This window comes from Oncorhynchus mykiss, chromosome 10 (genome assembly GCF_013265735.2).
Source record: "Oncorhynchus mykiss isolate Arlee chromosome 10, USDA_OmykA_1.1, whole genome shotgun sequence".
Classification (NCBI taxonomy): domain Eukaryota; kingdom Metazoa; phylum Chordata; class Actinopteri; order Salmoniformes; family Salmonidae; genus Oncorhynchus; species Oncorhynchus mykiss.
In genome coordinates, this window is record NC_048574.1 from 21,025,681 (window position 1) to 21,050,652 (window position 24,972).

The 24,972-nt window shown below is 41.8% G+C and overlaps 1 protein-coding gene across 8 annotated transcripts in view; it reads left to right on the forward strand.

The window, feature by feature from the left end:
* Nucleotides 1–24,972, forward strand: part of mark4a (MAP/microtubule affinity-regulating kinase 4a) — a 52,697-nt gene that overhangs the window by 15,478 nt on the left and 12,247 nt on the right. For 5 of the 8 annotated variants that reach the window (XM_036989879.1, XM_036989881.1, XM_036989876.1 and 2 more), the window contains exons 4-14: nt 9,118–9,166; nt 9,933–9,998; nt 10,594–10,664; nt 10,883–10,939; nt 12,766–13,002; nt 13,351–13,470; nt 14,066–14,165; nt 14,426–14,535; nt 14,854–15,043; nt 19,624–19,850; nt 21,702–21,805. In XM_036989879.1, coding sequence (XP_036845774.1) covers nt 9,118–9,166; nt 9,933–9,998; nt 10,594–10,664; nt 10,883–10,939; nt 12,766–13,002; nt 13,351–13,470; nt 14,066–14,165; nt 14,426–14,535; nt 14,854–15,043; nt 19,624–19,850; nt 21,702–21,805 — 1,331 coding nt within the window. The remainder of the gene's footprint in view (nt 1–9,117; nt 9,167–9,932; nt 9,999–10,593; nt 10,665–10,882; nt 10,940–12,765; nt 13,003–13,350; nt 13,471–14,065; nt 14,166–14,425; nt 14,536–14,853; nt 15,044–19,623; nt 19,851–21,701; nt 21,806–24,972) is intronic. The other 3 variants (XM_036989880.1, XM_036989877.1, XM_036989884.1) reach the window with 1 other exon arrangement.

A 24,972-nucleotide genomic window follows, 5' to 3' on the forward strand; every position in this document is an offset into this window, starting at 1 on the left:
TAGATGGAGGATGGCTGGCTGACTGGATAGAAGGACGACTGGATGACTGACTGGGTGACTGGAACATGGAACAGCTATGGATTTGAAGGTGTATATATTGGTTGTTGCTGTGAAAGCAGCTATTTTGTTTTGCGGTTGGCATGAGTTGCAAGTGTGTCTTTGGGAATGGTGAGGTCTGTCACAGTGAGATGATTTGATGTTCATCAGCACGTTCAGGGTATATCCCGAATGATAGACAGTGGACACTTGGGTTTTACCAGAACCAGAATGGTGGACAAACAGGCTAGTTGTTCCTGTGCATAAATGGAAGACCCACAATGGACACTCAGGGTTTGCTGTGCATGAAGGGTATAAGAAACATGGCTGACAATCAGGGATCATTGACCATTGGCTACGTTCCAATGTCCATACTAGCACATCTCTTTCAATGCATGCCCAATATATTGCCTAATTTTAAGTCGTATGCTAGTATATGGATATTGGAACAGAGCCTTCAGGATGACGCCAGGATTTTTCCTGGCTCAAAAAAAGGTAGTAGGTGGTAACTCAGTGAGGCAGTAGTCACGGTCAGCCGACCTAAGAATTCACTATGCAGGAAAAACCCTGGACTCATCACATGCAAGTATCTTGATCCTATCATCCAACTACCTCACAATACTGAATGCTAACTTACTTCCTGTTTTGAGAATATTTCACAGGTCACACCATCAGGGCAGAATTTAACATGCAACACAAACATGCAATACTCAGAGTAAAGAGAGAAATGGAAAATGTAAAGACATGAATACACATATAGTACTTTAACCTTTCTGATCTCCCCATCCCGGATCCGGGTTCGTGAATACAGACTCAAGCTCATTACCATAACGCAACGTTAACTATTCATGAAAATCGCAAATGAAATGAAATAAATATGCTAGCTCTCAAGCTTAGCCTTTTGTTAACAACACTGTCATCTCAGATTTTCAAAATATGCTTCTCAACCATTGCAAAACAAGCATTTGTGTAACAGTATTGATGGCTAACGTAGCATTTAGCATTAACATTCAGCTGGCAACATTTACACAAAAAAACAGAAAAGCATTCAAAAAAATCATTTACCTTTGAAGAACTTCAGATGTTTTCAATGAGGAGACTCTCAGATAGCAAATGTTCAGTTTTTCCTGAAAGATTATTTGTTTAGGACAAATCGCTCCGTTTTCTGCGTCACGTTTAGCTATGAAAAAAACCCTGTATCCAGGATTGTGTAAATCTATCAGCAAGCTCATTAGCATAACACAACGTTAACTATTTATGAAAATCGCAAATGAAATGAAATAAATATGCCATCTCTCAAGCTTAGCCTTTTGTAAACAACACTGTCATCTCAGATTTTCAAAATATGCTTCTCAACCATAGGAAAACAATAATTTGTGTAAAAGTAGCTAGCTAGAGTTAGCATTTCGCGTTAGCATTTAGCGTTAGCATTAGCGTTAGCATCCAGCACGCAACATTAACAAAAACATAAAAGCCTTCAAATAAAATCATTTACCTTTGAAGAACTTCTGATGTTTTCAATGAGGATACTCTCAGTTAGATAGCAGATGCTCAGTTTTTCCAAAAAGATTCCTTGTGTATTAGAAATAGCTCTGTTTTATACATCACATTTGGCCACCAAAAAAAATCCATAAATTCAGTCCTCAAAACGCAAACTTTTTTCCAAATTAACTCCATAATATCGACTGAAAACATGGCAAACGTTGTTTAGAATCAATCATCAAGGTGTTTTTCACATATCTCTTCATTGATACATCGTTCTTGGACACATGCTTTCTCCCCTGAATCAAATGGTAAAGTGGAAGCAGCTGGCAATTGCGCACCGAATTCGACGCAGGACACCAGGCGGACACTTGGGAAATGTAGTCTCTTATGGTCAATCTTCCAATGATATGCCTACAAATACGTCACAATGCTGCTAAGACCTTGGGCGAACGACAGAAAGTGTAGGCTCATTCGTTGCGCAATCACAGCCATATAAGGAGAGAATGGAAAACAGAGCTTCAGAAATTCTGCTAATTCCTGGGTGATGCATCATCTTGGTTTCGCCTGTAGAATGAGTTCTGGGGCACTTACAGACAAAATCTTTGCAGATTCTGAAACTTCAGAGTGTTTTCTTTCCAAAACTGTCAAGAATATGCATAGTCGAGCATCTTTTCGTGACAAAATATCGCGCTTAAAACGGGAACGTTTTTTATCCAAAAATGAAATAGCGCCCCTAGAGCTCTAAGAGGTTAACTTGTAGTGCACATGGTAACATTGCCTCATAACCCCCCACTTCCACATACATGTTTGTTTCACGTTTGTTTTACTATACTTGTTGGGTCCAAACAATTGAATCCCATTCAAAATCCTGTTTCCCTTACCCCTAACTTAACCCTAAGATTTTAATGGCGCTGACGGAGATGGCAGCATCGCAACTAGCTCTTAAGCAACTCTGCAGTATTTTGTTTGTTTATGTACTATTTTTTCCGTTATTAGCTCAGGAATGGATTTGTGTCATTACATACAGCCGGGAAGAACTATTGGATATTAGAGCGGCAGTAACTCACCAGAACTACCAGCATCATGACCAGGATTAGGACTTCAAGTGGATCCTTTGTTTGCTCTCCCCAGAGCAATTTAACTTATTCCAGAGGCTGACCCAAAACAACGCCGCCGGAGGAGAGGTACTCGGGGCGATCTTCTGGTCCGACTTAGGAAGCGTGCACACCACCCACCGCTCCCGAGTATTTTACTCGCTAATGTCCAACCTCTGGATAATAAAATTGATGAGTTCAAGGCGAGAGTTGCTTTTCAGAGAGACACCAGGGATTGTAACATACTCTGCTTCACGGAAACATGGCTCTCTCGAGATATACAGTCTGACTCTGTAAAACCAGTTGGGTTCTCAATACATCGCGCCGTCAGGAACAAACATCTCTCCGAGAAGCAGAAGGGTGGAGGTATATGTTTTATGATTAACGACTTATGGTGTAACTGTCATAACATACAGGAACTCAAGTCCTTCTGAATATCTCATGATCAAATGCCGACCGTACTATCTCCCAAGATAAGTTTTGTCAATGATAGCCACAGCGGTCTATATCCCCCTCCCAATCCCCCTGATGGCCCTCAAGGAACTTCGCTGGACTTTATGCAAACTGAAAACCACATATCCACAGGCTGCATTTATTGTAGCTGGTTGTTTTAACAACGCAAATTTGAGGAAAAGGCTCCCGAAATTCTATCAACATATTGATTGTTGTACTTGCGCTGCTAAAACGCTCGACCATTGCTATACACCTTCCAGAATGCATATAAGGCCCTCCCCAGCCCTCCATTCAGCAAATTGGACCACGATTCCGTCTTGCTCCTCCCATCCTACGTATAGGCAGCTACTCAATCAAGAAGCACCCGTGGTAAGGACTATTCAACGCTGGTCTGACGCTTCAATATTCCACGCTTCAATATTTTGATCACGGCGGACTGGGATATGTTCAGAGTAGCTTCAGAAAATATTATCGACACATATACCGAAACGGTGAATGAGTTTATCAGGAAGTGCATATGAGATTATTGCATAGGAGATTGAGACAGTTGTACCCACTGTGACTATTAAAACCTACCCCAACCAGAAACTGTGGCTAGATGGGAGCATTTAACCAGGGCAAGAAGACTGGGAATATGGAAAAATACAAACAGTGTACTTACTCCCTCTGCAAGCAATCAAGCAAGCTAAACATCGGTATAGGGACAAAGTGGAGTCCCAGTTCAAAGCTGACTTCCACAATTAGTCACTTTAATTGTGTGTAAATATTGCATCACCCATCTCATATATATATACTGTACTCTCTACTATGCCATTGTATCTTATCCAATGCCTCTCTGACATATTTATTTATATTCTTAATCCATTCCTTACTTAGATTTACATATATTTTGGGTATATGTTGTGAAACTGTTAGATATTACTGCACTGTCGGAGCTAGCATTTCGCTACACCCGCGATAACATCTGCTAAACACGTGTATGTGACAAATAATATTTGATTTGATAACCTCAAACCCCTAACCCTGACATCTAACCTCTAACCCCACAAGGATAGTAAAACCAAACACACACACACACTATGTCGACTCAGTGCTGAGATGTGTCTCCCTCGTTGTGCTAGTCAGAGGTCCGTCTCTCTCTCTCTCTCTCTCCTCTCTCTCTTTCTTCTCCTCTCTCTCTCTCTCTCTCTCTCTCTCTCTCTCTCTCTCTTTCTCATCCTCTTTCTCTCTCTTTTTCAATTTGTCCTCCCCTCTCTCTCTCTATCTCTTTCTACCCCCCTTAGCTCTGTGGCGGCACACATGAACTCCTCCACTGGGGGGCACGAATTGAACAGACCGGAAGGAGCCAATCAAGGATGAAATAATTGTTCATAATGGCGCTGTGTGTGTGTGTGTGTGTGGGGGGGGGGGGGGGGGGGGGGGGGTAGTGTTGGATTGGGAGAATGTCTGTAGTGTTCAGCACATCATGGTTTTGTTGGACTGTAGGACCGTCTCATATGTGGGTTAATGATATAGATATGAGGGACACGATCATTGTGGGTTCGATTCCTGCTGAGGCCACCCATACGGAGATGTATGCACGAATGACTAAGTCACTTTGGATTAAAAAAAAAAATCTAAATGGTGTACAGTCCTCACCATATGTATTTGGAAAGTGACGCTAACATTAAAATTTTGTCTCTATACTCCAACATTTTGGATTTGAGATCAAAAGACTACATAAATGGCCAATACTCACATAAATATGTCTTACTATTTAGAAATGAATGCACTTATCATGTCCAATAGTAACTAAATGATGGATGACATCTGGAGTAATTTTCTTTCTAAGTGTGGAAATAAGAAGTTTGTGAATACTTCTCAATTGATCCTGATAATACCATGATAAAGAAAAAACATGAATGGATCATGAATAATGATGCACAAAAACATGCTAGCCACTCACCTTTAGGAATAAAAGGAGGGCGAGGAGGGCCTTGTAGGCATCCCGCAAGTTGGAGTAGCAAGGGTTGAGTGTTTTAGCAACGCGAGTACTACAGTCAATTTGTTGATAGAACTTCGGTAGTGTTTTTTGGCTTGAGAGGGAATATACATGACTGTGACTATAACCAAAGAGAATTCTCTTGGGATGTAATACGGTCGGCATTAGATTGTGAGGTATTCTAGGTCGGGTGAACAAAAGAGCTTGAGTTCCTGTGTGTCAGGGGTTCTTAATCTTTTTCAGCCTGGGACCCAAATGAGATTTTCTGTATTTTCTTGGGACCCAAGCTTAGGAAAATATGCAACTATACATACATATTTATATAATAAATATTTCATTGCCCTTATGCCTAAAACAAATGCAATATAGACAAAACAAATAACAATGAAATTAAATATCCATATAAATATCTATTCAGGTTTATTTTCCCCCATTAAAAACACTCTTACATATCTGTCTAGGTTGGAACTGGTGCTGTTAAAATACAATACATGATTTTTATTCTGAACTGAAATAAACTGATCGATCACATCACACAGATATAGACCAGAAAACACACACATACACTGTCCTAATGAGAGGTGTGTGGCTGGTTGACGTTTTCAACAGGCATGTCTATTTGGGCTCTGTTTTTTAAACCATTTCTGTACTTGTTTTTTAAGTATGTCAGAGTTGAGAACCCTAACTTGCATAGGTATGTGGTGCCAAACCGGATGAGAACATCTACTGCTTTCTCAGTCAGGCAGGAGACCACTTTCTGCTGTAGATGAGCAAACCAGAACTGTGTGAGTGTGTTTGCCTCAAACAGCATCTTGCTTCAATCAGTGTATTCCAGTTAATACATTTTAACAGCAACAGTTCCAACCTAGACTTTCTTTCAACAATCATTTCTACAGTAAGATGTACAGTAATCTTGATCATTTTTCATCTTCATCTGCACTATCAGTAGCTAGCTTGCTTTGGCAAATGTTAGCTATTAGCTGTGTACAAGGCCAGGGGATTGTTTGAAAGAGAAACTCACATCTACTACTATGAGAGTTAGTACTCCCGTATTTCTGCTTATCATCACCTGTTATAAAATGACAACAATGCCTTGCTAGCTGACTTACTTTTCCACCGTTGAAGCACTGTTTCCTGAAGCATTCTGCCCTGAAGCATTCTGCCCTGATTTTCAAGAAAACTGCAGAAAAAAGATCCGGTAAACCGTGAAACACACAGCATCTCCTTCTCCCACTAAGCAGAGACCGCTGCTAAGCAGAGAGCGCACTGAACAGAGAGCGCAGATGCACTTGGCCAAATCAATTCCAGTAATTAATGAAATAATTATAAATTTACTCTCACACGTCGCGACCCACCATTAACAGGTCCGTGACCCACCCATACTTTAAGAAAGGCTGCTGTATGTTATCACAATCACACCATGAGGGGTTAATCATGAAACATACACCCCTGACCTTCTTCCCAGAGAGATATTAATCCTGTCTGCGCAATGAACTGAGAACCTAACTGGCTGTACGGACTCAGACAAGCTCAGGGACTCACCCTGAGCTCGTCAACTTTATTATCCAGAGACTGAACATTAGCGAGTAATATACTCAGAAGCGGTGGGTGATGTGCGCGCCTCCTGAGTCGGACTAGAAGTCCACTCCGAGTACCTCTCCTCCGCCGGCAGTGTTTTGGATCAGCCTCTGGAATCAGTTCAATTGCCCTGTGGGGTACGCACAAAGGATCTGATTCGGGAAAGTCGTATTTCTGGTCGTAATGCTGGTTACCGCCAGTCAATATACCCAAAAGTTCTTCCCGGCTGTATGTAATAACACACAAAAAAATCTGGGCTAACGATGTAAGAAATAACACATTAAAAAACTGCAAAGTTTCCTAAGAGCTAGAAGCACGGTGGCCCTATCTGTCGGCGCAATTTTAACAGAATGTAGAAGCATGGTGGCTAGGAAAAACTCCCTAGAAGGCAGGAACCTAGGAAGAAACCTAGAGAAGAACCACTCTCTGAGGGGTGGCCTGTCCTCTTCTGGTTGTTCCCGGTGGATATTATGAGAGTACATGGCCATTAAGGCCAGATCATTCTTCAAGATGTTCAAACATTCATAGATGACGAGCAGGGTCAAAAAATAATCACAGTCGTTGTAGAGGGTGCAACAGGTCAGCACCTCAGGAGGAAATGTCAGTTGGCTTTTCATAGCTGAGCATTCAGATGTTGAGACAGCTGGTGCGGTAGAGAGGGGGAGAGAGAGGGAGGGAGATACAGAAAAATACCCTCAAATAAAAAGTGACATTCTGTACTGTCTCCTCTAAATTTGATTTCAAATCCAAAATGCTAGAGTATAAAGCCCAAATTCTAATTGTATCTTCACTGTCCATAGATGAGAACTGTATTATGTTATGTATGTAATTTATAGAATGAACTTGATGTGAGAGTCTTAATGATCGTATAACATTTATTTTTGATCTATTGTACCTGTTATTTCTTTGAAGATATATAGGATGATTCAAATTCATCATCTTTCAGATGGCCACTGTGTGGGTTCTAATGCATGGCTACTTTGTCTTTCCTTTGAGATAGCACTGTTCTTGCCTGGAGGACATGTCTTACCAAGATCTGTGATCTTATGCCTATGCCCTTTCTTGATAGGTCCACCTAAATTCTCTCGCTTATCTTCTATTGGGCAGCAGTGCAAGAGAGGAGACTGATTGGATGGCTGCTTGAGACCAAACAATGCGATTGGGCCATTGTCAGAGACAATACCTACTGTCTATCAGATTTGGCCTAGATTGATGAGAGTGGTCCGGGATTGGCTAGCAACGACAATTGGCGTTGATAACATGCTGCTTTACATACCCGTGGCTAGAGAAAATCCTCAATACAGAAGACATGAAAGAGCCCATATTAGCATAATCTGGTCTGTTACGCATAAAGAAGGAAGGGGTAGAGGGGAAGAGAGAGTTGGGGGAGGTAAAGAGACAGAGGAGAGAGTTTGGTGAGAGAGTGACGCGTTGGGTAGTGTTAATGGTATCTAGAGGTGGTCAGAACTGTGTCAATTTTAAGTACTTGTCACTAATAAGCCTCACAAGATGATTATACGACGGACAATCGAATGCATCTGTACCCTATATACTGTATTAATGGTATATCAATGACAGTAGGTCAGACAGGCGTTTGTGATAGCAAATGTGCTGGGGCATGTTTGGTCTGTGGAATTACGGAATTTCTGGACGACGACGGCAAGACATCAGGGGGCGGCATCATCGTATCCCATAATTCCCTCTGGCACAGCTGAAGAAGCGAGGAAGGGCCTAGTCTTAATACCCGGGTCGCTATGGCAACAGTGACGTTGGGCAGTGCCGGAGTCTTTAGACTGAGAAAATAAGGGATTGAATGAAGGAGGAAACGGAGGAAGAGAGAGACATATAGAAAGAGGGGGAGGAATGAAGAAAGAGGATATTAAAGCTTATCATACTATCTTTTTTTGAGTCTGACTTGAACCCCACCATATTCCTGCAAAATTATACACGTGGCTGACGTTAAACCACGCACTTCATACGAGACTTCCTACCACAATCTACCACTGTTTAGACAGCAGGAATATGGTGCAGTTTGGACAAAAGTTGGATTAAAATGTTTATTTTGATATCAAGGGACACATTTCACTTAACGTAGAGTTGCTACAGATTATACATATGCTTTTGTTTTTTTTAGTGGTATGGTTATTTTTCCTTCGCCGGATGCACAACTCAGAGACTCCAACCAATACACAGACTCTCGATGTTGTGTCACAAAGCTAGGAGCTTATATATATTGTGAACCAGATGAGTCAGATAGATGGTTCAAATAAAAAATCCTTCTTTGTGACAATGCATTTGAACTGATTTCCTCTAATACTGTAAGTGTAAGCCTTACAGCAGTTTGAATTGAAAATGCATAACATTTTGAAAAAACACATGGTACACATTGCTGTAACATTTTCTCTCAGTTGAAAACCCCATATGGATATGTTCTATATAGATTATTTTTATTCTATTCACTTCTAACAAAAATCCTAATGCCTTTCGCAGCTTTTTCGGGAGGTTCGGATAATGAAAGGTTTAAATCACCCAAACATAGGTAAGGGCCTGCATTAAGTGTGTGTGTGTGTGTGTGTGTGTGTGTGTGTGCGTGTGTGTGTGTGTGTGTGTGTGTGTGTGTGTGTGTGTGTGTATGTGTGTGTGTGTGTGTGTGTGTGTGTGTGTGTGTGGTTTGTATGTTGATACATGCTGTGTTCTATCAAGCTCTATCAAGCTTTTGTGCTAGTATGTACTGAACTGTACCACCATCCTATGCATTTGTGCTGGTGTTTATGCTGTTTGTCTGTCTTTCACATGATCACACTATGACTATATGTAGGCTATTACAGTGCTGTATACTTATGTTGTGGCCATGGCTTAAATGTACTTTTAGTCCGCAGTCAATGTTCTAGTCCATGTTGTTTGTGTATAGTTAGTATAGCATAGCATAGTATAGCATAAGATAGCATAGCATACTAATAGTAGTGTGTGTAGTCTAAATGGCTGGTCCACTTCTGTCTCATCCACCCAGACAGCAGGATTTTGTCTAGGCCTCTCACTGTATGTGTTGAATAGACTATACTACTAGAACATACAGTTGCTAGCTAGACGCGGGGAAGGAGGGCCCAGGGTTGTGTTGGCAAGGGGAACGGGATTTTCTAAAGCTGAAATGTGATCAAAATAAATAAAAAACACATGGCATTAGACTAGACCGCTTTCATGCCCTGATGGATTTATCAGATATGTCTTTTTTTTGTTTTTTTTTTACAAAAGGAGATTTTATTTATTTATTATTTTTTATCTGATTTTGTTTGTGCCTATTACAGTGCAGCTGTTCGAGGTGATTGAGACTGATAAGACCCTTTACCTAATCATGGAGTATGCCAGTGGAGGTGGGTGCATCTGCCTTCCTGTCTGTTTCAATAGACCTAGCTACTATGTCTCCGTAATGGCGGATTAGCTTGTGTTTGATTGACAGGGGAGAAAAGTAAAAATAAACCAATGGAGATGACTCAAAACCATTACCGAACACAATGGTTGTACAGTACGTACTACCACTGTATGTGTAAGTAAACATAACCTAATGTTGCGTATTTTACCTTTGGTGTTCTATGAAATTATATTGTAAATGTAGGGGGGGATTTCGGTAATAGGCTTATAGCTAATGACAGGGTTTAGTGGCCAGGGAGAATATTTCTACCAGCTGAAATGTCATTAGGATAAAATCTGGGAGGAAGCAGGCCACAGCCCCACAGTCTCTGTCACTATAACATTAGTGTTAGGCCTTTGATATTAGCTACTGGAAAGATATTAGTTTAACTGTTAAGGATGGTTGAAAATACTGCAGATTCAACGAGCACAATATGAGTACATTATGTAACCAGGAAAGGGTTTAAGGAAGATTGAGTGTACAGTATGATGCATTGAAACATATTTTGTCACATACAGTATTTCCCTCATCATGTTGACTACTCTCTTTGTTTTAAGGTGAAGTATTTGACTACCTCGTATCTCATGGTAGAATGAAGGAGATTGAAGCCAGAGCCAAATTTCGACAGGTATGACGACCACGGTGCCTCGCACACTTGTCTGTCTGTCTGTTTCTCTGGATGTCTAGCTGTCTTTTTAGTCAGTCTGTTTGTCTGGCTTGCTGGCTGGCTTGCTGCTTGCTAAAGCTGTCTGTCTGTGTGTGTATATCAATCTGCCTGTCTGTATGTATGTATGTTTGTGTGTCTGTTTGTCTGTCTGTCTGATTACCTGTCTCTCTGCCCTCTAGATTGTGTCTGCTGTCCACTACTGCCACATGAAGAACATTGTCCACCGAGACTTGAAGGTGAGAATGCTAATTGAATATACACTTAGCAAAAATATAAACGCAACATGCAACTATTTCAGATTTTACAAAGTTACAGTTCATAAAAGGAAATCAATCCATTTAAATTCATTAGGCCCTAATCTATGGATTTCACATGACTGGGAATACAGATATTCATCTGTTGGAAACAGATACTTAAAAAAAAAAGTAGGGGCGTGAATCAGAAAACCAGTCACCATCTGGTGTGAACACCATTTGCCTCATGCAGCACATAGTGTTGATCAGGCTGTTTATTGTGGCCCGTGGAATTGTGTAACACTCCTCGTCAATGGCTGTGTGAATTTGCTGGATACTGGTGGGAACTGGAACATGCTGTCGTAAACGTCAATCCAGAGCATCCCAAACATGCTCAGTAAGTGACATATCTGGTGAGTATGCAGGCCATGGAATAACCGCGACATTTTCAGCTTCCAGGAATTGTGTACAAATCCTTGCGACTTGGGGCCTTGCATTATCATGCTGAAACATGAGGTGATGGCGGCGGATGAATGGCACGACAGTGGGCCTCAGGATTTCGTCACGGTATCTGTGCATTCAAATTGCCATCGAGAAAATGCAATTGTGTTGTCCGTAGCTTATGCCTGCCCATACCATAAACCCACCGCCACCATGGAGCACTCGGTTCACAACGTTGACATCAGCAAACCGCTCCCCCACATGACGGCTGCCATCTGCCCTGTACACTTGAAACCGGAATTCATCACTGAAGAGTACATTTCTCCAGCCATGGAAGGTGAACATTTGCTGGTTACAACGCTGAACTACAGTCAGGTCAAGACCCTGGTGAGGACGACTTGCACACAGATTAGCTTTCCTGAGACGGTTTCTGACAGTTTGTTCAGAGATTCTTCGGTTGTGCAAACTCACAGTTTCATCAGCTGTCCGGGTGGCTGGTCTCAGAAGTCCTGGGCTGACGTGGTTACACACACAATTGGACGTACTGCCAAATTCTTTAAAACAACTTTTACGGTAGGGAAATTAACATGAATTATCTGGCAACAACTCTGGTGGACATTCTTGCAGTCAGCATGCCAATTGCACATTCCCTCAAAACCTGAGACACCTGTGGCATTGTGTTGTGTGACAAAACTTCACATTTTAGAGTGGCCTTTTATTCTCCCCAGCACAAGGCGCTCTTGTGTAATGATCATGCTGTTTAATAAGCTTTTTTATATGCCACACCTGTCAGGTGGATGGATTATCTTGGCAAATAAGAAATGCTCACTAAAAGGGATGAAAACAAACTTGTGCACAAAATTTGAGAGAAATAAGCTTTTCGTGTGTATGGAACATTTCTGGGATCTTTTATTTCAGTTCATGAAACATGGGACCAACACTTTGCATGTTGCGTTCATATTTTTGTTCTGTGTAAATTATTTGTGATTGTAATCGTCATTATAATCCTAAACATAAAGATTGTGACCTTGCAGTCAGTCATCCTCCTATTTTATAGATGTGAACATTTATGGATGTACAGTACATGTATTTATAGATGTGGAATGGGTAAAGGAAATAGATATGTCTTCTGATTATTATTGTATATTATGTCCCTAAACATAAGCACAGACAGACGCAGTGTGAGTCACTTCTTCTCCCAGTCTTTCCGGACTACTCTATCTATATAAATCCTGGATGACTGCTCTCCTTCTCCATCTCCCCACCTCCATGCCTCCATCCCTCCCCCTCTATCCCTCCGTCCATCTGCTCCATGTATCCCTCTACCCCTCCATCCTTCTTTCCCTCTACTCTCTCTCCGCCCTCTCTTTTCTCCATCCCTTCTCCAGGCCGAGAACCTCCTGCTGGACGCCAACGCCAACATCAAGATCGCCGACTTCGGCTTCAGTAATGAGTTCACGCTGGGCAACAAGCTGGACACGTTCTGTGGCTCCCCGCCCTACGCTGCCCCGGAACTGTTCCAGGGGAAGAAGTACGACGGGCCCGAGGTGGACGTCTGGAGCCTGGGAGTCATACTATACACGCTGGTGTCAGGGTCGCTGCCCTTCGATGGGCAGAACCTCAAGGTGTGTGTGGGGGGGAGGTGGGGGGGGGGGGGGGGGGGGGGTTAGAGGTGGATGTCTGTAGTCTGGGAATTAAACTGTACACTCTGGTCAGCAGCTCGCTGCCCTTCGACTTGTGTGCCTGTGTGGCTGCTAATCCGAACGCTTCATAGGATATAGTGTTGTAGTGAGTGCAGAGTATATTGAGTGTACAATTGGTGTCTTATTTCTTCTGTACTGTATGTCTGTGTTCGTGTGTGTCGGGATTGGCCTGTTTTTGGTCTGTGGTTGACAATCTGCGTTTGGTGTGTGTGTTCGGTGAGTGTTTAAAAATGTGTGTGTATGTGTGTGTGTGTTTGTCACTGCCCACAGGAGCTGCGTGAGCGCGTCCTGAGAGGGAAGTATCGTGTGCCCTTCTACATGTCCACAGACTGCGAGGGGATCCTACGCCGGTTCCTGGTGCTCAATCCCACCAAGCGCTGCACCTTAGATGTGAGGAGAACCAACCACACATGCCTGATTCACACTATAGGACCAACCCAAACCATATTGTGCTGGCTTGGATATTGTCTTTTCACATTGTCCTTTGCATAGTTTTAGCAATTATAGTGGATGTGTAACTATGCCAAGTACAGCTTGGCTCGGTTCGGTTTGGCTCAGTAGTGTAAAAAGGGTATAACATGTCACACACTAATACCCCAACATGTAATAAAGCTCCAAACCACTAGGCCAGGACCATACCAGTATCGCAATTTTTTTTACACTAAGCAGACCAATACACTTTGGTCCTTTAAAAACCTCCTGTATGTTAAATATTGTGTGCTGTAGCTTGGAAAATAAATACATATGTCTCTGGATGACAACATAATGCTTTTTTCCAAGAAGTTCAATCCACTTTGTGTTTTGTTTCATTTCACCTACATCCCCAAAACTCCAACACACACGCACGCACGCACGCACGCACGCACACACACACACACACACACACACACACACACACACACACACACACACACACACACACACACACACAGGGTTTCCAACTTTAGCTACTCTCTAACATGGAATCTTGTTGTGATCTCCACAGCAAGTCATGAAGGACAAGTGGATAAACGCAGGGTATGATGAGGATTCCTTGAAGCCCCATATAGAGCCTGTTGAGGACTACAGTGATGCCGCTCGCATAGGTGAGCCAGTTTAGCAATGCCTTGCTATCCACCATTTCGGCACTAAAGGCAATGTGTTACTCTTCCACTTTGGCTCTGGTGGCTTATTTAGCCAGGTCACTTCATGCCTTTTGACATTCTTATGAAACACATTTCAGATACAGTATCCTTTCAGTTAATATCCGTTCATGAAATGTTAGCTTAAAATGAACTTTAACTTAAAATGATTTCCAAAATGGCCACCTTCTTTTTCCCCATCTCCCCTTTTTTGTGGTCTTCAGAGGTGATGGTGGGGATGGGCTTTACTCCCGAGGAGATCAAGGACGCTCTGCTCAACCAGAAGTACAACGAGGTCACTGCTACCTACCTATTGCTGGGCCTCAAGAATGAGGTGAGCAGTCTGGGCCTGGCCACCAGAGGGCAGCACAAGATATCAATGTGCTATTACACAGAAAAACACTGCAGCCCTAGTAATCAGTATGTATACTGGATTTAGGTAAGAATATGTATTTTTGTAAGAACATACTAAAATGCTTATTTGATTAAGAATTATGTAGACAAACAAAATAGGTATTTTGATATTTATATAGGCGTATTATGTGAATGTAAAACAACATATCGGTACACGGAAAGCCACAGTGCTCTTGGTGGCTCCACATTTAGTCCATGCATCTAGTTAACACCCGTGCTGTGGTTGTCTTGGTAACAGGATGGTGGCGAGTCTCGTTCGGCCAGTACCCTGTCCCTGGCACGGGTCCGGCCCAGCCCCATCACTAACGGGACCAACAAGCACTCCTTGGCCACTGCAGGCTCCTCTTCCTCCTCTTCATCCTCCTCACACAGCAAGACCCAGCGTAGCGCTTCCACCTATCACAGGCAGCGGCGGCACAGTGACTTCTGTGAGTGTTCAACTGTGCATTCTGCTGCACCTTCTACTGTACCCTCTTGTTTACTTTCTACTGTAGATTATACTGTACCTTCCCTCACCATCTCATATCCCCCCCTCACAAACACAGAAATCCCAATTCCGCTAATGGTGTAGTGGACATTGTTTAGGTGCCGGAGCGCAATACAAATGTAAATAACATCATCATTTCTCAAAGTTTCTACCAACAGATAGTCTATTGAATATCATTATATAAAATGCATCCTCCAATTGCAACATCTGACCACATATTGTAACAAGAAAATGTTATATTTTTAATACCCTCAAACACCAAGTTAGGCATACCTCATTTCAAAATAGGCCATCATCACTGTCAATCGTGAATGATAATTCTTCACGTTATACGGTCGAATGTCCAAACGGCATCTGCATGCCAATTATTTGATCTCAATCAGTTTAATGGGAATATGCATTTAGTTCTTCTTGAATTACCGTGAGCATATTAGAGCAGATGGTGTTAAACTATGTAGACTTCCTGTATTTAGTTTCAATCAAAGCACATTTTGTCTAGTGGCACACGCTGTTGAGTTTTGGCCGCATTCAATTTTTGTATTTACTATTCTGCTATCCAATCATAAAATCTCATAAGAATGAGGTGGTGTTTTTGGTGTAAGAGCAACGTTATAGTATTCATTTATATTTGGTTCTGTTATGTAGAATATCAATTCATCATTATGTGATCTTCCAAGACATCATATTGAGCTTTGATCTAACTTTCCTAAACTATCCCCATTGTGAGAAGTGGCAGAGTGGTCGCTCAGGTGCGCTGCGGCTGCACTACACTCCTGCTCCCGCTGTTAATTGAGTTAATTGAAGTGCACCTTCTGTACCCTATTCTTTTGCAGCACTCAAAATTTGGTGATGCAGAAATGAGAAACCACATGTGGCTTTTTTTATGAAAATCTGGGAATATGTGGCCAAGGAAACATTTCTGGTTAGTCTCGGGGAATGTTAATCAGTTACGAAGAGAGACTTTTAAAATGTGGTTGAGTGAATTAGTAAATATGTTGAATGAACAGCTAATGAGTATGGAGTGCCTCACACGTTTGATGAAATGACCTTATCCTTCAGTCTAATACGGCTATTTACTTCGACAGAATCACACTTTTGTAAGTAGTTAGGCCTAATTGTCCTCTCCAAGATTAGCTGGAATTTTGTTAAAAGAATTTGAGAAATGTGATTGGTTGAAATCTTGTTTTGCGCTGCGCAGAATATTAGATCTCATCAACGATTGGAGAGGTGTTTAACATCACCAGTACCACATTCTTATGATACATATATTTTAAGCTCAACATGAGTTTGTGACTACAAGAGACAGGTTGGAATTGCAGTCACATTGAGCTTAAAATATATGTATCATAAGAATATTGAATAATGGCGTCGGTGGAGATGGCTGCCGATTTACGGCGTCCTAACCAATTGTGCTATTGTGTGTGTTTTTTTTGTACATAATGTTTCTGCCACCGTCTCTTATGACCGAAAATAGCTTCTGGATATCAGGACAGAGATTACTCACCTCGAACTGGACAAGTATTTTTTCTTTAACGAGTCGGACGCGTAGGATTTACTTCAGACACCCGACAAGGCCCACATCCCCGTCATTCACATGAAGAAGAGACAGAGATATTGGGGACGTAGGTCATGGTGCCTTGTAAGGAGCCGATGGCGTGGAGACTCTCACACGTTTGACGAAATTACCTTATCCTTCAGTCTAATACGGCTATTTACTTACATTTGTAGCACTTCATCAAACTGGACCATGTTAGCCCCTATATGGTCCAAGCACACCAAGACAGTCGTGAAGAGGGCAAATCTGAAAAGATTTGGCATGGATCCTCAGATCCTCAAAAAGTTCTACAGCTGCACCATCGAGAGCATCCTAACTGGTTGCATCACTATCTGGTATGGCAACTAATCGGCCTCCGACCGCAAGGCCCTACAGAGGGTAGTGCGTACGGCCCATTACATCACTGGGGCCAAGCTTCCTGCCATCCAGGACCTCTATACCAGGCAGTGTCAGAGGAAGGCCCTAAAAATTGTCAAAGACTCCAGCCACCCTAGTCATAGACTGTTCTCTCTGCTACCGCACGGGAAGCGGTATCGGAGCACCAAGTCTAGATCCAAAAGAATTCTTAACTTTTGAACTGATATTTTTTTATTTAACTAGGCATGTCAGTTAAGAACAAATTCTTATTTTCAATAACTGCCTTGTTCAGGGGCAGAATGACTTGTCAGCTCGGGGATTCGATCTTGCAACCTTTCGGTTAGTAGGCCAACACTCTAACCACTAGGCTACCTGCCACCCTAATCAAAAGGCTAGCCAGACTATTTGCATTGTCCCCCCACCCCCTCTGTTACGCTGCTGCAACTCTCTGTTTATTATCTATGCATAGTCATAGTGTATCTACATGTACATACAGTTGAAGTCAGAAATTTACATACACTTAGGTTGGAGTCATTAAAACTCATTTTACAACCACTCCACAAATTTCTTGTTAAGAAACTATAGTTTTTGCAAGTCGATTAGGACATCTACTTCGTGCATGACACAAGTAATTTTTCCAACAATTGTTTACAGACAGATTATTTCACTTATCACAATTCCAGTGGGTCAGAGGTTTACAGAAAACAAGGTCAAGCTTCTGATAGGCTAATTGACATCATTTGAGTCAATTGGAGGTGTACCTGTGGATGTATTTCAAGGCCTACCTTCAAACTCAGTGCCTCTTTGCTTGACATCATGGGAAAATCAAAAGAACTCAGCCAAGACCTCAGAAAAAAATTGTAGACCTCCACAAGTCTGGTTCATCCTTGGGAGCCATTTCCAAATGCCTGACGGTACCACGTTCATCTGTACAAACAATAGCACACAAGTATAAACACCATGGGCCCACGCAGCCGTCATACCACTCAGGAAGGAGCTCTGTCTTCTAGAGATGAACAGATTTTGTGTGCGAAAAGTGCAAATCAATCCCAGAACAACAGCAAAGGACCTTGTGAAGATGCTGGAGGAAACAGGTAGAAAAATATCTATATCCACAGTAAAACGAGTCCTATATCGACATGAACTGAAAGGCTGCTCAGCAAGGAAGAAGCCACTGCTTCAAAACTGCCATAAAAAAGCCAGACTACGGTTTACAACTGCACATGGGGACAAAGATCGTACTTTTTGGAGAAATGTACTCTGGTCTGATGAAACAAAAATAGAACTGTTTGGCCATAATGACCATCGTTATGTTTGGAGGAAAAAGGGGAGGCTTGCAAGCCGAAGAACACCATCCCAACCGTGAATCACGGGGGTGGCAGCATCATGTTGTGGTGGTGCTTTGCTGCAGGAGGGACTGGTGCACTTCACAAAATAGATGGCATCATGAGGAGGTGAAACTATGTGGATATATTGAAGCAACATCTCAAGACATCAGTCAGGAAGTTAAAGCTTGGTCGCAAATGGATCTTCCAAATGGACCCAAGCATACTTCCAACGTCGTGGCAAAATGGCTTAAGGACAACAAAGTCAAGGTATTGGAGTGGCCATCACAAAGCCCTGACCTCAATCCTATAGAAAATGTGTGGGCAGAACTGAAAAAGCGTGTGCGAGCAAGGAGGCCTACAAACTTGACTCAGTTACACCAGCTCTGTCCGGAGGAATGGGCCAAAATTCACCCAACGTATTGTGGGAAGCTTGTGGAAGGCTACCCAAAACGTTTGACCCAAGTAAAACAATTTAAAAGCAACGCTACCAAATACTAATTGAGTGTATGTAAACTTCTGACCCACTGCGAATGTGATGAAAGAAATAAAAGCTGAAATAAATCATTCTCTCTACTATTATTCTGACATTTCACATTCTTAAAATAAAGTGGTGATCCTAATTGACCTAATACAGGGAATTTTTACTAGGATTAAATGTCAGGAATTGTGATAAACTGAGTTGAAATGTATTTGGCTAAGGTGTATGTAAACTTCCGATTTCAACTATATTACCTCAATTACCTCGACTAACCTGTGCCCCCGCACATTGACTCTTTACTGGTACCCCCTGTATATAGCCTCGCTACTGTTATTTTACTGCTACTCTTTAATTATTTGTTATTTTTGGCTTATCTATTTTTGACTTAATACTTATTTTTCTTAAAATTGCATTGTTGGTTCGGGGCTTGTAAGTAAGAAAGTAAGCAAGCATTTTACTATTATACCTTATATTCAGAGCATATAAGGTATAACAAACAATCATGCATATAAGGTATAACAAACAATCATGTCCCGCATTTCAAATTTCATTTGATTTGGAGAAAAAAAATGTCTGACTTACATATGGGACAAAAAAAATGTGGTGTTTGAATTTCTAAAATGCGGGACATGATTGTTTGGCTACGGGACAAAATGTGGGACTGCCCTGCACAATCCGGGACATGTGGTCATCCTACCCATATCCTCAGCTCCTCTCCTGTCCACTGACTAAGTGTCTGTGAGTGTGTGCATGTGTGTGTATCTGTCTGTCTGCCAGTGTTAACATGTGTGTTCCCCCCTCAGGCGGGCCCTCCATGCCGGTCATGCACCCCAAGAGAAGCCCCACCAGCACAGGTGACCGGGAGCTGCGGGAGGGGCGCATGCCCCCGCGTAAGGCCAGCTGCAGCGTGATGGGCAGTCGCTCGCTGCCACCCTCCAGTCCCATGGTCAGCAGTGCCAATAACCCCAACAAGTCAGAGATCCCCGACCGCCGAAAGGAGATGACTGCCACCACGGTGAGAAACAGTGAGGTAGGATGGGTGGGTTGGTTGGTGGGGGGGTTATAGCGCTGCATTTGAAATGGCACCTTATTCCATAAGTAGTGCATTACTATACAGATTACAATAACATTTCGGACGAGCCCTGGGAAAGATATGCGTTTTAAATGACTTCCTATTCCCTAAGTAGTGCACTACTACACAGGAAATAGGGTACCATTTTGGAACACAACTCGTCTACAGAAGGCCAGTTTTATTGCTTCTTTAATCAGGACAACAGTTTTCAGCTGTGCTAACATAATTGCAAAAGGGTTTTCTAATGATCAACTAGCCTTTTAAAATTATAAACTTGGATTAGCTAACACAACGTGCCATTGGAACACAGGAGTGATGGTTGCTGATAATGAGTCTGTACGCCTATGTAGATATTCAATAAACAATCTGCCGTTTCCAGCTACAATAGTCATTTACAACATTAACAATGTCTACACTGTATTTCTGATCAATTTGATGTTATTTTAATGGACAGAAAATGTGCTTTTCTTTCAAAAACAAGGACATTTCTAAGTGACCCCAAACATTTGAACGGTAGTGTATATCAATAGCAATGAAACCCGCATAAGCAAGCAATGGCATTAAGAATCTTTGAAGAACACTGAGTGGGGTCCATTTGTTGTTGCTGGCTCTGGTTGAGATTTCACTTTGCAAAAATATGCAAACCGCAATAAACTCTGCTTCCACTGGTTACATTTTGGATAAATCCAACAGGTCGTCAGTTGCTTGTGGCTAGAGTAACGGAGGTGCAGGTGCTTGTTGTGATGTTAATCTCGTGCTGTCGGTGCTAGGCTCTGGCTCGTCTCGATCTTGTTGGTCAGTAGGCAGCGTAAGGGATGGGCGAATATTCCATTTGATGCTAGGCTCCTCAATCTCCGTGGTCAGGCCAGCAGGCTGTTCAGTGAGCTAGGGATCGCTCTCGACATGGCGGTCCTCAGTGTTTTGCTCTTGGCAGTGCCCAGCCATTAGCCAGCTATAATTATCCAGCTTGTCGCTACCAAAACTTAACAAAACTAGAAAATACTAGCTAGACTAGTATTAGCTGTAGCTGTCTGCAAAAGTTAACTTTTTTTTCCCTCTGTGTGAGAAAAAAAACTGTCAATTTGACCCCGCCCTGGTTGGGATGCAATGACATTCCTAAACAAGGTAATGAAGGCGTACCTTATGAAATTGCATGGCTAGGTGCCCAATCAGAATGCATTGGATTTGAACTACTACATGTTACATTATTACATCCCCCCTCCTCAGATCTTGAGCGCTGACCCGGCATATAGCCTCTGGCAAGCCCGGCAGCGCTACACTGGCAAAACCAACCAATTTGTTATGTATATGGGGTAACAAAATTGCATGGGCACAAAAATTTTTTCCGCCTTTGCCACCCCGTAGAGCTGGCCCATGTAGTAGCCTACTCCGCATCGGATGCGCTTAGAAATATTGTATTGCATGCATTTACTCAAATGCTTGCAGTTAAACAACCAATAATACTGCGGGACTCTGATTGTTCAAGTTTGTTTATTCGTCATATACACATGATGTACATGGAGTACACAGTGCAATGAAATGCTCTCTTGCAGGCTCATCTCTCAACAATACAACAACAATAGAGAAAGTCAATGGGTAAAGAAGGGTAATAAAAATACAAAATATATATAAAATAAAACTCAATGAGATAAAATAGAATAATAATTTTAGCAAGAATGTCCCTGTCCCAGGTTGTAGTCCCCACATGTTTCAAGACAACCACCATCATACTCCTCTTTGGTAGTATGATGTGACATCTGGTATCTATGGTAACGTCTGATATGATCATTTGCCCTCTTACTTTCCCAGAACAACATCCCGGGAAGTGCCATGACCCGGCGGAACACATATGTCTGCACGGACCGCTCCAGCACCGACAGACACTCCCTGCTGCAGAATGGCAAGGAGAACAGGTGAAGGACATGAAGGGACAAGGGAAGGAGAGCGAGAGAGAGAGAGAGAGAGAGAGAGAGAGAGAGACTCCCAAATATATCCCCACTTGTCCCCTGATGATGATTAAGATTAAGAGATTAAGATTAAGATCAATTTATTGGTGAATTGAACACTAGGTCCAACCCGAAATTTGACTTCTGCTTTGAAAGGAGAAGTTTTAGTTTTTACAAGCAAATATATATTTTGTATGTAAAGTACCAGTCAAAAGTTTGGACACACCTACTCATTCAAATCTAAATAGATTTTAGATTTTAGATTCTTCAAGTATCCACCCTTTGCCTTGCATTTCTATTTGTATTTATTATGGATCCCCATTAGATGCTACCAAAGCAGCAGCTACTCTTCTTGGGGTCCAGCAAAATTAAGGCAGTTTATACCATTTTAAAACATTACAATACATTCACAGATTTCACAACACATTGTGTACCCTCAGGCCCCTACTCCACCACTACCACATACAGTGGGGAGAACAAGTATTTGATACACTGCCGATTTTGCAGGTTTTCCCTCTTACAAAGCATGTAGAGGTCTGTAATTTTTATCATAGGTACACTTCAACTGTGAGAGACGGAATCTAAAACATATATTTTTTTTTTTTGATTTTTAAGTAATTAATTTGCATTTTATTGCATGACATAAGTTACTGCCACTGTCTTAGGCGTTTCACAGTACTGACATTGCAATTTATTGCCCTAGAAACATCTGCAGTCCTCATGCCTCCTTGCAGCATGCCTAAGGCACGTTCACACAGATGAGCAGGGTCCCTGGGCATCTTTCTTTTGGTGTTTTTCAGAGTCAGTAGAAAGGCCTCTTTAGTGTCCTAAGACCTTAAACTCTCTGGGATATGTGGGACTGTAGCGTCCCACCTCAATAACAGCCAGTGAAAGTGCAGGGCGCCAAATTCAAAACAACAGAAATCCCATAATTAAAATTCCTCAAACATACAAGTATTTCACACCATTTTAAAGATAAACTTGTTGTAAATCCAGCCACAGTGTCCGATTTCAAAAAGTCTTCACGACGAAAGCACACCTAACGATTATGTCAGGTCAGTACCTAGTCACAGCAAAACACAGCCATTTTTCCAGCCAAAGAGAGGAGTCAGAAAAAGCAGAAATAGAGATAAAATGAATCACTAACCTTTGATGATCTTCATCAGATGACACTTATAGGACTTCATGTTACACAATACATGTATGTTTTGTTCGATAAAGTTCATATTTATATCCAAAAATCTCAGTTTACATTGGCGCGTTACGTTCAGTAGTTCCAAAACATCCGGTGATTTTGCAGAGAGCCACATCAATTTACAGAAATAATCATAATAAACATTGCTAAAAGATACAAGTGTTATGCATCGAATTTTAGATCCACTTCTCCTAAATGCAACCGCTGTGTCAGATTTCAAAAAAGCTTTACCGAAAAAGCACACCATGCAATAATCTGAGTACAGCGCTCAGACAACAAAACAAGCCATACAGATATCCGCCATGTTGTGGAGTCAACAGAAGTCAGAAATAACATTATAAATATTCACTTACCTTTGATGATCTTCATCAGAATGCACTCCCAGGAATCCCAGTTCCACAATAAATGTTTGATTTGTTCAATAAAGTCCATAATTTATGTCCAAATACCTCCTTTTTGTTCGCACGTTTAGTACACAATCCAAACTCACGGGGCAAGTCCAGGCGAAAGTTCAGACGAAGGTCATATTACAGTTCGTAGAAACATGTCAAACAAAGTATAGAATCAATCTTTAGGATATTTTTAACTTAAATCTTCAATAAGGTTTCAACCGGAGAATTCCTTTGTCTGTAGAAATGCGATGGAACGCAGGTCGCTCTCACGTGAGCACGCGTGATCAGCTCATGCCACTCTGGCAGACCCATGACTCATTCAGCTCTCATTCCCCCCTCCTTCACAGTAGAAGCATCAAACAAGGTTCTAAAGACTGTTGATATCTAGTGGAAGCCTTAGGAAGTGCAATGTGACCCCATAGACACTGTATATTTGATAGGCAATGACTTGAAAAACTACAAACCTCAGATTTCCCACTTCCTGGTTGGATTTTTTCTCAGGTTTTTGCCAGCCATATGAGTTCTGTTCTACTCACAGACATCATTCAAACAGTTTTAGAAACTTAAGAGTGTTTTCTGTCCAAATCTACTAATTATATGCATATTCTAGCTTTTAGGACTGAGTAGCAGGCAGTTTACTCTGGGCACCTTTTTATCCAAGCTACTCAATACTGCCCCCCAGTCCCAAAGAAGTGAATTGCCTACCGTCGATAAGAGTTTATGACCTCTTATACACTATATTAGACCCAGCCTTTGGAACTTTGGTTTTCCTAGATATGGCTATTATGTTGTGATCACTACATCTTATGGATTTGGATACTGCTTTAAAACAAATATCTGCAGCGTTTGTAAAGATGTGATCAATACATGTTGATGATTTAATTCCTGTGCTGTTTTTAACTACCCTGGTAGGTTGACTGACAACCTGATCCAGGTTGCAGGCACTGGTTACAGTTTGAAGTTTTTTCCTGAGTGGGCAGCTTGATGATAGCCAGTCAATGTTGAAATCACCCAGAAAATGTACTTCTCTGTTGATTTTACATACATAATCAAGCATTTCACACATATTATCCAGATACTGACTGTTAGCACTTGGTGGTCTATAACAGCTTCCCACAAGAATGGGCTTTAGGTGAGGCAGATGAACCTGTAGCCATATTACTTCAACAGTATTTAACATTAGATTTTTATCTAAGCTTTGCAGGAATGTGGTTCTGAATATAGACCGCAACACCGCCTCCGTTGGCATTTCTGTCTTTTCGAGTATCTTCTGTTTCCAGAAGGTGTCAAAGTTATCAATAAAAGTGACTCCAGCAGAGCTACAGTAGTATTGTAGCCATATGTGTAATGACAGCAGTCTGCTAAATCTTTCACACCCGCGGCTCAACAATGGTACTGGACCTGAAGTTATTGTCTGTTTTTTTGAGTCTTTTAATGCTAAAATCAGTTCTTTAAAATCAATTTTCAAATGTTCCGAGCTAGCCCTCCTGATGTCGTTTGACCCCAAATGGACTACGACAGTGTCAGCTCCCGGCATCTGTGGTAGA